The sequence below is a fragment of the Coffea arabica genome, chromosome 11e (assembly GCF_036785885.1).
Source record: "Coffea arabica cultivar ET-39 chromosome 11e, Coffea Arabica ET-39 HiFi, whole genome shotgun sequence".
NCBI classification, from domain to species: Eukaryota; Viridiplantae; Streptophyta; class Magnoliopsida; order Gentianales; family Rubiaceae; genus Coffea; species Coffea arabica.
In genome coordinates this window covers 45,089,993-45,104,665 of record NC_092331.1, presented here as the reverse complement: position 1 = coordinate 45,104,665, position 14,673 = coordinate 45,089,993, and the positions used below count along the sequence as shown (strand labels likewise).

Genomic DNA, 14,673 nt, shown 5'->3' with positions numbered 1-14,673 from the left:
TTGTTTTCCCTAGGGGAACCTATGAAGGGAGTTAATCTTGCTTCTGTAGCTAATACCATTGTTCCCTAAAAAGGAAAGGATAAAAATGGGGAAAACTGAACCCAAAAAAAAAAAAAAACTAAAAACTCGAACAAGCTTTATTTCTGGGGATTGGTCCAAAAAGATCTACAATCAGAAGATTAGTACAAAAAAATTACTCATTTTCAACATTTTCCAAATGTTAAGAGTGGGCTCACGAGCTGTTTTCTGTTGTGTCCAAAACAGAAGGTGCAATAGTTCAACCCTGCATTCTTGGCACATGCATATGATGTTCTAATCTTTTCGCTGAGAATGCATTGCCTGCGGATGATGAAACACCATCCGACCACTGTCTTCGATGTCTAAATCAGAGAACCTTGAAGGAATTTCAAGTGACATGGTGCATAATTCTCCTGGTGCAGCTGGTTTATTCTTTCTCAAGTCATGTTGCTTTTTTTTCTTCTTCATTCCAAAAGCTTGATGAGCAGGAGTTGAGACTGATACAAAACTATGAGGGAAATGGTATTAAGAAATGATGTCACAGGCCATAGTTCATCATATAGGCAGATTTATAACTGTTTACAACCAAATAGGAAGCAAAAGAAAGAAATATAGGAAGAAACAACAGTGTTTTTCTATTGATAGCAATGTAAAACTTGGGATCAGCAGATTCTTCAGCAATGGTCTCAAGCCTAGGAGCATTGATGGACGGTTTCAGAGGGCAAATCATTGCGGATGGAGCAACTTCAATGACATAGCTCAGTTCCTTCCTCATTTTATCAATATAGGAGATCAGGAAGAGAATTTTTTTTTTTTTCCCAAAACTAGAAGGGTTTTGTTTAAGAAGAGTTCTTTGTAATGGGATGCTGGATGGTCTTGGGGAGTTTAACCTTGTCTTTTGGCAAGAAAGAAACCTGGGATGGGGATGAATAATTGGAAGACTATAAATACTTTTGTAAACATGGAAAAGTAGGGGAAGCAGTTGAAAATTATTTGTTGGCATTGGAGAACAGATGGTCCAGCATGAGGCAAGAATTTAGCCAGATTTCTAGTGAGATCCATTCCTAAAAAAGATAAGTTTCCTGAAGACCGAAGTCAATGTAAAAACCTAGTGGCAGAGGTTTTTGTTGCCTGGCAAAAGAAACGAATTTTTTGGTCAAAACCTGAAAAGCAGGGGCAAAATTTAAGGGCATCCTCCCGAATTGTTCTTCACCAAATAAGCAGGATCCTTCCTTTTCATCGTTCTTTGTTTTGATTGAAAATTGAATACTTCTCTCACCACTCACAAGATGCAGGTGTACGATTGGAGGGGGCATCAATTAATTAATTTATGTGATATTAAAAACTTTTAACCTGATTTAGACAAGCTAAAATAGCTCATAATAAGATGGCAACACACAAACTGCTTCTTCTTCCTCATCCTGTCAACTATAAATTAGGCATTCTTATTTTCATCGTCACTAGAATGTGGTGCTATCCTGTAATTAAAAAAAATGGTTAACTGCAGTTCTTGTTCCCCAAAGTAAACAGGCTTATTAGCTCTACTATCATGGACCTGTAGAAGACGAAAAAGTGAGAAGTTTCAAGTATTGATTCGTCCATTTTCCAGATTACCATGCTCGGCAAAAAATTTATAAAAAACCACGCTACCAACACGATATAACAAAACCAATTACCTGACTGATGAACTAAATGCAATACTATCACTTTTTTGTACTGATTATCTTTTCTATACAGTGACCCAAAACCATTTTGGCATATAACTCGTGTCTACATCATCGCAATGTTCAAACTTCTATCAATCCTGTTACGTTAAGCTTCTGCAAGTCATGGACATCGACAGTAAATTAGATCTTTTAAACTCAATATGGCTGGCAATTTCAGCCATACAGAAGCTTTTCAATTGAGCCATACTTTGCTTCTTCGCTCGACTACCTCAAAAGGACACGACATTGCACAAAGAACATGGTGTTTCCCTTCAATCACACAACGTCTTTCAGTTCTGCGAAGGCAATTCCACTCTTAAGCATCAGAATGCCCTATGAGCAGAGAAAACAATCGAAAACTGTTCCAGAGCACGTAGCAGATTTCTGAGCATGTGACTGCTCCAATGTGCAGAACCAGGTAAAGAGCACCAAGCCCGATATTTTAGAAAGTTACTGATGATCACAAGCAATATCCGTTCCTTGATCTGTATTCAACGCTGCAGCAGACAGTGAGACAAATTCAGCTCCAGAACCAAGTATTTTGGTACACCAATATGGACTAAGGCTCGTCCCTGACCTGAAAGTCAGAAATATATACTTGCGCAACACAAAGGAATAAAGAATTTATTTCACCTCATGCATTTTATGCTCTATAAGAATTTCTAAAAAACCAAAAGAATCCAAAAAACATGTGTTTTCTACTCTTCACTTTGGTAAATTTTCCACAATCAATGTACACAAGGAAACTACTATATCTTTCAATGGGGCCTTACCATGGCAAGCCTGATTGTCCTTCCTGAGAGTTGTCTGACATTGGATAATAGTACCAGTATTTACCTTTAAAAATGCCCCATGACCCAATTTCTAAATTTTTTTCTCCATCTGATTTTGCAATTTCTTTAACAATACAAGACAAAGATACAAATCATATATAGAGCTTAAAAGAAGTGACTGACTACAAATAGACCAGAACTAGCAACTGAACAAAAAGATCCAATCACAACCAAAGGAGTCGTAGATATCAAGATTTTCTGCTAATATTTAGTAAGACCACATTACATGAAAAAGTGGATAATATCTGTGAAAGCATTGCATAGTTATATCTAAGCCACCAAAAAGAATGGATGATTATAATTAACGATTTTAGCATCTGTACGATATCATACTTGAAACAAGTAAAATGGGAAATAGACTGAGAAAACACTTTCTCACGCATATTTTAAAATGCAGCGAGAAGAGCGTGAATATTTAGATTCATAAAAGAATTCGAGAATTGAGTACCTCTCTGACTAACATACATATCACCTTAAATCTATTGGTAATATTCATGGAACACATTAGCAACATGCTCTGAACCAAAAGCACGTGTATCTGAAGCTCCCTTCTGTCATGCATGGAGATAGACCTTTTTGAAAACTGTAAGTGAAGCATCCGACAACATTTATATTTTTAGGTCACATTTATCATTTTGTCTCCACTAAATGAGAAGATTGGTCTATGGCACGAGAAACCATTTAGAGAACATAACTCAAAGATGCCGTTGTCCCAAGTGGCTTTTCTTATCCTGCTCAATCAAGGTCACCATCTTTTGATCAGGCCAAAAGCTATTATGCCACCACAGTTACTCCATCCACTTTTGGTCTCTCTCTAACTCAAGGTACAGCACTCTCAAATCCAATACATGGATTATTTGTAATTCATTTATAGTGAAGGTCACTAGTTGAAATTATACTGGTCAAGTAAATTGAACTATCAAAGTTCAATTAGAACCACATAAGTTTGACTAAACAAAGAGATGATATAGGCATTCAAAATGTTGACTTCCTTTGGTAATTGTTGCATTTGATGAAGAAATATAAAGATCATCAAAATGATTTGTATCTTATATGTTGACATTCACATAGGAGCAAAAAGCAAAATGTAAATTTCACATTGACAATTTGAACTTATTTACAAATACAAATATGACAACTTATCAAAAATTTTCCTTACATTCTAAAACAAAAACAATAATAGGTATTCCTACTTACAACATTCATCAAGCATTTTATGAATTATAGCAAATTAAATTTAAGTACATTCGCTAAATTCATGCATACCTTTTCTTTTCCAAATTACACTAGCGCTTTGCGCTTCCTGTGAACTTCTGATTCGACACTCTCTTTTAGTTTCTCCAAAGCTGGCAAAAGATAATTAATCAGTTAAGGTAGGATATGCAGACACTGGATTTCCAGATTAATAACTCTTTTATGTAAAGCTCTTCGCACTTCTGTAAGCATATCTATAATATGTGAAGTTTTCAATAGTTAAATCCCACAGTTCCTCAACAATAGTGAGTTTGATGTCTCCCACTTTCCCTGTCTCATAGAATCATTGGCTCAATGAAAGAAAACAATTCCTTAATACACCCTTCGTGTGATGGTAAATAGCACAAAGTTTAAACATTAATACCGAATGGTCTTGCATTGAAACCCCACCAGTAGGTTGATACTAGCCCAACTCTAAGATGATTATAGTTCATGTGCTTGTATGTGGGTCTCCTATTACTCTAGGAACTGGCAAAAGTAGACAGAATACCTGAAGTGTAAATGGAGCGATGTGACTCCACTGATTGTGGAGGAATGTGATACAAGGGACACGAATTGTTGTCAGCTTTCTGTAATAGCTTTTTGAATCGCTTAACCTGAAACAAGCATAAAAAAAGTTAATTAGACACATACTGCAGGATTCCCCATGGGTGTTGGGGACATAATGTAGGTGAACTTAGAGAATTACAAGTCTTTACCAATATAATAATCCAAATAGATTATATCAATGTGTAAACCCAGAAACTGCCCAAATGACTGCATTTGGAGTTGAATTAGTCATTTCACCAACAAACTTATTACCGCTAAAAGCAAACCCCAAAGATACTGTCAAATACAAATAAACATGTGTGCCCTAGGCCCAACAAACAAAAAGAATTCTTGCTATCAATAAGCAAAAAAAATTCACAACTAAACTGGTAAGACCCTTCTTAATTTAAAGTTGCAATGGCTTTTGCAGGACAAAGACCGTCAAGAGGAACGGACAGCATGGCTTGTAAACACTAGAAGAGACTTGAAATTTGACAGAACTCCAACTTGAGTTTTAACTAAATGTTCTTTTGCAATTCTGCATGTTTAGGGGCTTTTAGTAACTTCTCTCATAGGTTCTGTTCTTAGGCAGATGCAGCACTTATGTAATTTTTGCTTTCTTGGAGCATAAGCCAACTCTACAAATATATCTGCCATAGGCAAATGCTACCAGATTTTCAGTACCAAGTTTTACTTGGAGCAGTTCTCTTTCTTGAAGTCCGCATGCCCTATAAAAGTAACATGTATGTATTAAGTCTTATGAGAAAAACTTGGGAACTGAAGAATATTTTGCAGAAATCAAACCCTCTTCTATCACTGTGAAGCCTAAGGTCTCATGTCTTCTCTTCTACTTCTTCCTGTTCTTGTCTGATTTCTGAGCTTTCTGCACTCCAGTCATACAACCGCCTAAAACTCTCCTCTCAACGTCACCTTTCATACCAAATTCACAGCATTCAAGCTAAACATTATTAGTCCACAAATTTAGCAATCCCCTGAATCTTACAGCCTTGAAATACAGATAGATATTTGCTGGTTAGCTAAGTTATGCTGCCAAAAGTAAAATCCTTCATAATAAAGAAGAAGAGTTTGTCACAGAAGTGGATAATATAAGTAAACAATGATGTCTAAAGGAGGGAAATATAGGTTAGTTCTCTCCATTTGATAGGTAAGTAGTACACTTTTCCCCAGTTGAGGGCTACACAGCCGAACGTGGAGGATGGGATAATCTACCATGTGATGCTTGCTTGGTGTGACAACAAAACAATATGGATCCTTCACTTTTTCAGCAACTAAACTATAATCCCATCCTACCAATCTTTTAAAAGGACTATTTATGGCATATCCAATCAATAATTCAATACTTGACCAAACTTGAAAAAAATGTTTAAAGAGCATGAATAATTGCAACACAGTCTTCCCAGGAAATTTAATCTGAGGGTGACGCATCATCCCTTGCCCAATATGTGAACCAAAAGAGCTCTAAGAGAAGTAAAATAGGCCCCCCAGAGAAGGACTTCAAAGCGGATAGGATCCTATAATTGATAGACAACGAGAAAGAAAGACAACTAACCTCATCTTTGTGAAGCAGTGTGAAACAGCAACCAGATTTACCCGCTCTGGCAGTTCGACCAGCTCGATGAATATAAGTCTTAATATATGGAGGCATGTCATAATTGATGACATTTCTAACCTCTTCAACATCCATTCCACGAGTCATTGCATCAGAGGAAACAAGAACACGGATTTCCCCTGCTCGGAATGCCTTCAAAGTTTTGCTGTAGAAGATTTACATTCTTAATGAAGTTCCATATTGTAAATATGCTAGTGGAAAAAAGGTATGAGGAAATTTAGGATTGTTCTTAAGCATCCAAGATCTGCTTTTTGCTTATTAAACTACTAGTACCATTTAAAGATATGATAGAAGTGCATTGATATTGGACAGTCGGTATACACCTTCTACAGGTTACCTTGCAAAAATTCATCCCAACCACAATAATACACAAAAGATTCAAGAAACCAACAAATATCATTTTGTTTTTTCTTTCCATCATGTGAATGATTTCTTTCTTTGTTGGTTAGAAAACTCTCACACATTCGATATCTACCAAAGAAGCACTTCTCTGAAAACAACACATACTAAATTACATAATCTGTGGCATCATTCTCGAACCAAACTAAATTTTGGTGAATATGGGCGATTCTGGAAAATTTTTTTTGTCATCCTAAGCAACTCTAGCTTGATTAATTGTGTGGAGGAAAAAAAAAGGCTGAAGAGTTTCTAAGAAACATATGTGAACCTTTTAACAGTGGAGGGATTAGTGGGTTATAGATTTGGCCATCAAAGTTATATTGGCTCTTTATAGAAAGTGACCAAGAAGCATATTATATTCAGAACAACATGACAATGCAAAATGATTTTGAAGCTATTGAGAACATTAATGTTGTAGATTATGACAAGATCTATGCTTCATACTAATTCAGTACATAGCTTTTTCTAACACCCATTCCTAACCGGAAGGGAGCCTCGTAGGATTTAGTAGTTTTAACGGAGTTTCTCTTCCACAAGGTTAAAAATTATGCATCATTCTCATGATGGTAGCAAAGCTTTGATAGGTCATATCAATCTGTTAGTTGAGAAATATAGAAGGTCCATGAGCCAATATGTACTATAAAGGGGCCAAGCACAAAATCTACAAAGCTATATGAGCCAACTCCAAGACAATGACTTGGGCATAGCTAACTCCTTTAGGTACTTGAAAATTGTGCTTGGGCAAATTCACTGTTCTATTAGTAAAAAGTACAAGAATAGCCAGCATCTTGTTTGTGCCACTTCACATTGAAGATCTTGATAGCAGCTTAAGGACAATGTTCATAGGAAAATTTAAAAGCAATAGGGTGTAGATGTTGGACTTCGGTGGTGCAGAAGAGACCAAAGTTCTTCTCTTATGATTTTCTCCAAATTGATTGATAAATTAGTAGTGCCCTCTTGTGCTGGGCTTAAAGTTGCTTCAACAAAACGAAGATGATTACCTCACAAAAGAGGGCAATTAAACAACACCATCCAGCCAAAAGTTACTTCAACAATGTGAACTACAACAGCTTAAAAAGATGATGAACAATATCCAAACATACGTTGCTTACCTTCTTACAGATTGGCGTTGAAGACGGGAATACTCCTTGATCTCAAAATTCAAGTCATCAAAAAAATTAAGTAATGTGCATAGCCTATGAGTTGACTCCACCGATGATGTAAAAACAATGCATTTCTCCCCTTGCAAACTCTGCAGAAGAGCTACCAAATAAAGGGGTTTAAGCTTTGATTCACATATCTGCAGAAAACAATCACATTCATTTAATAGTTTGTCTTGAAACACAGATATAGCTATATGTGTACATGACTATATCCATATACATGCACACATATATATATATATATTTTCCAGAAATAAGTAGATTCATCATAATTAACACACCCCATTAAAAGAAAACTTGGATGCTTGTGAAGTAACCAAATTACTCATTATTGGAAGGAGAAAACTCCATTTCATAATATCCAACAGTTTGATAAAAACCACTATTATTCCCAACACATTAAGCTGTATTTGGAACAAAAGATTTACCAATTTTCAGCCTAGCAATGTTTAAAACGAAAAGAAGAAATTTTCACCGCTTCATCAACATGGCAAGTTGAAGCTTCAATAGGTCTTTTATTCAGATTGGTAATGGAAGAATGTGTGGTAAAGTGTCAAAATCACTAGTTTACGTACGTCGCCAGACTAAAGCAAACGAGTTCCTGAAAACTATTACTTCACAATGAGGAGGAAGTAGGCTGGAACTGTACAAGAGAAATAAGAGGAATGCATGTTCTATTACCTATTCTAAAATATCTCCATCTAAAAACTGTAAGGGTGAAACAGATAGAAAGTAATTCCTATAGCAAGGTGATTTGCTATTGCTATAGCCAATCATATATAGTAGATATTATTTTATACTCCCTCCACATTTCATCAGTCATAACTACTATTTTTGTCCTTGCCAATATACTTGTCATGGTTTAAAAAGTCAAATAAATGAAAAACTATTTATCCATTTCAACCTTTGTGCAATCTCCAAAGCAAGAACCTTATAGTAGAAAACCAACTTTAAATCAAGGTTAACAGTAGAAATCAGAGTTTGATAGGTGATTTGTCTTGGTCAGACTTAAAATGCCGCAAACTATGCAGCAGTTACAATGACAAACAAAATGGGGTAGATAGTATTTTAAATTATGTTCAAGCAAGAACTGCAAATTCTTGATGCTGACACTAAAAACTTTTAAACCAGACATATACCAGATTAAAACTCAAAAGCAGTACAAGTAGTATGTATAATTCACTTGTGCTTTTCAAGAACCAACTCCAAAAGCAAGATAATTATCAAACCCCATTTTTTAGGTTTTCAACTACCAAGTCTTTAACTGAACAAGTACCTCATCATCACACACTATTTTTGAATTGAAAACATTAGCACTAAGAAATTCCAATGCATCTGTTTAGCTCGTAAATCAACCTCAGTAGTAATTGAAGATCATATGGACAAAACATATATAATTCCAAGATACATGTGCCTGACTAAAAATGATTCAAGCTTCGGACTTGTTGAAGTCAAAATGTAATTTGTTTTTATGGACCATGGAATACTTTTGACAGCTTTGAGGTAAATATATAATCCTAGTAAATGATTTAACAACATAAGAGTAATATAGTCATTAAACTGACTAGCAGGAAGTGTATGGAGGTAGGTGTTCCAACCCTACAGCACTTCACCACCACTATCAACAGTCAAACTTTATCTGGGGGGGGGGGGGGGGGGGGGGAAATTTCACGTTTCTTTCATACCTTAAGAAATCAAATGGCAAGAATTTTAATGTCGTTTGGTGAAGGCTAAGTGAGATGAATGCTGGAAGGGGCCAAGTAAAGAGTGCTTTTATTATTCTTCTAATGACCTGGACAGATAATTTACAACTAGATATTATTAATGTTGTTTCACCTTGTATCTTGCTTGAAGATCTTTATGCCAAAGACTAAAATAATCTCCGTCTAACGAAGTAAATGAAATATGTTTGCTAGCTCACAAGATGGTCACAGGGTGATGCCCTTCGGGATTTAACCACAAGCCCAGTAAGTTTGGTGGGGCATCACAGCTTGGAAGATTGACTTGCAACTTGTAGGGGGCAAATATTCATCAAGAGTGATGATTGAAACTTATTAAAGCTGTGCAGTGAAATTATACCAGCTACTTTGTTTTTCTAGTTGAGATGCCAAAATTAATGGACAACAGATATAAACAATTGCTAAAGAATTTATTGGGGAAGGATCCAGGGAATACCAGAACTAACACTTAATGAGCCTAGAGGTGCCTAGGTAATAGCTAGTGGCAAAGGAAAATTATGTCAAGGGAGATCAATCAGTATAAACAAGGTGGCTTCCATTGGTGCCTATGATGAAGAAATATATAATTATCATAAAATGATTAATGTAAGACAGAGAAAGCCCCACTGTTCTCCTAGTACAATTCAGAGAGTTGTCAGTGTTCATACCACTTTAAAGGACTTCAACTGATCAGGGAGTTGATAACGCTTTTCTCCAGTAGTCAAGAACAAAGGATGATGCAAATCAAGCTGCGCAAGTTTGCCTGGGTCTTGTGTTAGAGTGGCAGATAGAACCATTTTCACAAGCCTTGGGTAAAGCTTACCCTTGAAGCCTCTTTCTACCCCACTGCACAATTCACCATATAACAAAGCCAAGTATAAGAGAGAGCACAGTATGAATCTTTTGAACAGTAATGCATTTTGAGGAAAACAAAATATTCAAAAACTTTGATGAAAGAAAATAGTGAGAGATTTCAGGACAGCATGGACACAAGGTACACTCTCACATACTCCCAATGCCCATCTAGTCCAAACTTTAGAGGGACAAACAAATTCTGAAAAATAATAAAAAGGCAACAAGCTGGCATTTAAAAAGATCCTAAAAAATGCAAAACCAATTACAATTAACATTGCAACTAAGAGCATTACTAGTATAGTTCCCTTTCAGATAATACCGCAATTTTCACTCTAATGTAAGAACACAGAACCATAACAATCTGAGTCCAAAATCTAGCAGCAAGCCATGTGCATTCTCCATAAGATATCTGCAAAAGGACCAAGTGTCTAGGTGTTCGGTGGGCATGTAAATTATGATCAGTGTGTTTCAGGTGGCTTACACAAGATTAGGGCAGGCCTGGTAGCATCTGAATGCAGGAGTCAAAGCAATTCAAGGAAGGGAAAAAGAGCTGAGAATGATAAAGTAGGCAGAACTCTAAAAGAAAAAAAAAAAATCTCCTCTGAGCTGAGAAGTCTGCCATTTTGTAGTCAATGTGCCAAAGAAGCTTCATTCTTACAATAAAGATGGTCCTTTAGCCAAAGGCGGCAAAAACCATGTACATGAAGCAAACATGCTCAATGTTCTGTTCTACAATAAATAAAAAGAGATATAACAAAATGCATAGATGCTATACGAAATATGAAAAGTAAAAGGTACATTTCACGTATAGCGCTCTTTCTCCAACAAGGATGGTGAGTGTGGGGAACTTGCTGATAATGCCTTGCTGATAAACTCCAAGCCACAAGACCACAAATCCTGTGCAAGGTCTAATAACCCCTAGACCAGAGTGATTTTTTATGCATGAATGCATGATAAGAGTAGCATATTGGCAAACATTGAATGACCTCGAGAAATTCATTAAGAGAATTAGTTAGATCAGTGGCTAGTGGTGGTATAAAAATGTGATTGCTCATGGCAGGGCAAGCATGAACAGTCTGTGCCATGTAGGCAATGAAAAAACAATATGCTTCCACGATATTATCTAATGAACAAGGGTAAGGCTAGCTGGCAACTGTACTCAGACAGATCCGTTGAATTCGATGCGAATACTAACTCGTGTAACACATGCTACACCACACATTTTGTTAGCATTGACCTTCCACACCAAGGAACCATATTCATAAAAGTAACCTACTAAATTTGTAAGGGAAGCTGAAAACCAAAAACTCACTTTCTGCGAATGGTCCTCAGTGAACCAAATGTAGATGCATAACTGCCAGCAGAGGGGAAGAAATTGTTGTTGCAACATTGGGCCACTTGGAGGACTGTTGGCAACCAAGATTGATAAGCCTCCCTAAGTAGCCTATCTGTTTCATCAACCACCTATAAACAGTGACCTGTTAGAGAAATGTTTTTTAACAAAATGATGAGAAAAAATTAATTCAATACCAATCTAAAGTATGAATACGAGGTTCACAGTCCTGATATGTCTCAACCTAGCCAGGTCTAGATTCAGTTGTAACTTTTGTAAGTCCAGCTTTAAGGGACATCAATCCAATGAAAGCATCAAAACAGTTATATAAATGGTGTTGAAATTCAGAATGTAACATTGATTTGTTATAAGCAATCAACAAGGCTCAACAACATTTGATCTGAAAGTCAACTTCGAATCCTTTGACAAATAAAAGGAGAAAAGAAACAAGAAATCCAGATCTAAACAATCTATAGAAGAGACGGCTATCAGTAGACAAGATGCCATACAATTATTTCAAATTTACCATCAGCAGGCTAATCAAGATAGAGAATTTATACTGATGGCAAATGCACTGTCAATTCCTAAAATCAAAGAATAAAAAAAATTCACATGCAGAACTAGATATAACAGAGTAAATGCCTTACAAGAAAAGAAAGGTGTTCCAATGTGAAACCCTTTGTGTTGCTGATATGATCCATCAACCTTCCAGGTGTAGCCACTAGTATATCCACAGAACTTTGGAACTTCTGCACAACATCTTCAGGGTCGTAACAGATTCCTGCCTCAAGCTTAGGCTTCTTAATGAGCTGTGAGATCTCATCAGCAATAGAAGACTGACCAATAGCTAAACCCACAGACAGACCAACTGCAGGTGCAAGAGCAGCAAAGACATCCTTGACCTACAAAAAGGAAATGAAACCATATAAACATGTCCTTTAAACATTTGAAGGATAAAGGATGAGACAGTCTAACATCCAAGTGGTTTAGTTAGTCTGCACATCTTTCAAAAGAACCGAATTCAATTGACATAAAACTCCATACATGCTAATACCACTCCACTTGACCTAAAAGTCACTTTAAAAATAATAATAATAACAAAGCCAAAACACTTTGATAAGATCACAAGAAAAAAGATTGTGCAAGAATTCAACACATGATCTAGGACCAATCACTGTCCAATGAAAACTATTACCAAACTGAAACGCCTTCAAATAATAATAATAATAAACAGCCATCGACCACTTCAGCCGAGTCAACAAATTCAGCAGAATTAGTAAATACTAACGTTTTAGGAAAAATGTACATCACGAGATAAATTTTCCATGAGACACAGTACGCATATAAACCTGCAAAGCCAAGTCACGAGTAGGCAAGACCACCAAAGCACGAAGACATTTTACTGCACGAGTCGACAACATTTGCACAATTGGCAGAGCGTAAGCCAGAGTTTTCCCACTTCCTGTTGGTGAATTTATACAAAGGTCTCGCTCAAACGAACCAGGGCCAATCGTCTCTTGCCATGCCGCTAATTGCACCGGAAACAATGAACTAATGCCCATTTTTTGCAAAGCCTCTTCCAGCCTAGGACATAGAAATGCGTAATTTAAAACAGATACAGAAACATTACAATCTGGAGAAATAAAAACATATATCCGACTCAAAAAAGACCAAAGCTAAAATTCTAAGTCGAATTCCAATACAAGTCTTTTTTGTTTTTCCTAAACATCAAAAATCAAAGCCCAAATCCATGTTATCACTATAACAAAACAACAATCTGCTTAGCTGCAAGAAACAAAATACTTAAACTAACTAGTACAATCATGATTTTAATATTTACTACCTCATGAATTTCTCACATTATAACAACCCAATACAGAATAGAGCAGAACCCAACAAAAACAACGGCAATTCAGTAATAAAAAAAGAAAAAAAAAAAACTGCTTCAGGAAACTACATTGTTACCTGTGCCTTATAAAAATTGAAAAGAAAAAATAAATTAAATTAGACAAAGGGTACCTGGGGTCAAGAAAAGGGAGGAGCTTAAGAGGGCATTGATCAAAAGTTGTGATGTCAATTGGGTCTCTCATCCATGGAAGAACTGGGGCGCCACTACCGCTAGTACTAGTACTAGTACTACTAGTGGTAGATTTTCTTTTGCTTTTTTGACCCTCCATCAGTTAATTTTACCACTATAACTAGCAATCACTACTGGAAATACTCGAGCAGATTTGTAAGAAAAAATGGCGGAGTTTTTGGGTGGGAGAAGGCCGAGAGGTAAGCGAGTTTGATGCTTTTATGGAAGGGGTTGCAAAGAATGGAAAATTGCCAGTTTGGTGATTTAACTTTTTTTTTTTTAATTTAAGCCAATTTATTTTCCCATCTTCTATCTTTAGTCAATGTAGTCCCTCAAGTTTAATTTTGTCATTTTTTTTGTCACTTTGCATCACCAAGTAAAATTGGTTGAGCATAAAAATCACCAACAGATGAAGGCAATCTAGGAAATCCACAATTGTTCTATATTAAAATTTCAACCAAAAAAATTAGTCAATTATATTTGGAAGAAATAGGAGTGAAAAGAATCAAGTAAAAATTAAAGCTATATTTGAGTAGGAAATTGAGGGCTTCAAATAATAAGTATTGACTATTTTGCTATCAAAAATTGGAAAAAAAAAAAAAAAAGACGGAGGCAATTTTTAGGATAGGAAGTTTAAATAACTTTCTTGTGTAGTTAATCTTTTCAAGAGTTTAATCATGCGTCAAATAGATTATTTTTAACTTAATTTTATTTTACTTGTGTGAAGTTCTTTTTTTTTAAGCTAATCCTATATACGAGGGAGGATGCCACCCCTATATTTCATTAAATAATTTAAAAAAAGGAAGGGAACATAAGACTTTACCTCCAAAATACATGGGAAAGAAATTGGATCTGACAGGTAAGCTTTCTTGGCAGAAAGGTTTCTCAAAATGCTGCAAATTAGTTGAAGCAAAACCAGGCTTGAAATCGGGCCTTGCAAGCCTTGATTCCTGCCCCAGTTCCTCTTAGCTGAAATTCTAACATGCAAGTTGCGCAAGTTGGACAACTTGATTTCTTTTAGAGCCACCATTTCCTACTTTTGACTAGAAGTTTGACAAAACAATTTGATGGTTAGAAGTAAGTTCAAGCATCATCAAGAAACAACTTTATGTCACTTTAATCCTTGGAGATTCCATTAGCATCACAACTTTTGACCTTT

General features: G+C 36.1%; 1 protein-coding gene across 2 annotated transcripts; it reads right to left on the bottom strand.

Annotated features, from left to right (window-relative positions):
* Positions 1 to 1,678: 1,678 nt before the first annotated feature.
* LOC113717673 (DEAD-box ATP-dependent RNA helicase 1-like) lies at positions 1,679 to 13,751 on the bottom strand. 2 transcript variants are annotated; one of them, XM_027242454.2, is made up of 10 exons: positions 13,457 to 13,750; positions 12,787 to 13,021; positions 12,085 to 12,339; positions 11,417 to 11,568; positions 9,918 to 10,095; positions 7,481 to 7,668; positions 5,910 to 6,114; positions 4,302 to 4,407; positions 3,824 to 3,903; positions 1,679 to 2,221 (listed from the first exon to the last, which is right to left on the bottom strand). In XM_027242454.2, exons 1-9 carry the CDS (start codon positions 13,612 to 13,614, stop codon positions 3,839 to 3,841), a joined length of 1,542 nt encoding a protein of 513 aa, XP_027098255.1. In that variant the 5' UTR covers positions 13,615 to 13,750; the 3' UTR covers positions 1,679 to 2,221; positions 3,824 to 3,838. The 2 variants fall into 2 exon arrangements, with proteins under 2 accessions (XP_027098255.1, XP_071928782.1); XM_072072681.1 differs by having other exon boundaries at positions 2,165 to 2,301; positions 13,457 to 13,751.
* Positions 13,752 to 14,673: the final 922 nt, after the last annotated feature.

What these genes read in the sequence shown, in the direction of transcription:
- LOC113717673 (XM_072072681.1), bottom strand. Translation starts at nt 13,614, where the DNA reads ATGGAGGGTCAAAAAAGCAAAAGAAAATCTACCACTAGTAGTACTAGT. An exon ending in CACTGCTTCACAAAGATGAG is followed by an intron (nt 4,408 to 5,909) that starts GTTAGTTGTCTT and finishes TGCTTGTTTCAG; the next exon opens with GTTAAGCGATTCAAAAAGCT. An exon ending in TCGCTCCATTTACACTTCAG is followed by an intron (nt 3,904 to 4,301) that starts GTATTCTGTCTA and finishes ATCTTTTGCCAG; the next exon opens with CTTTGGAGAAACTAAAAGAG.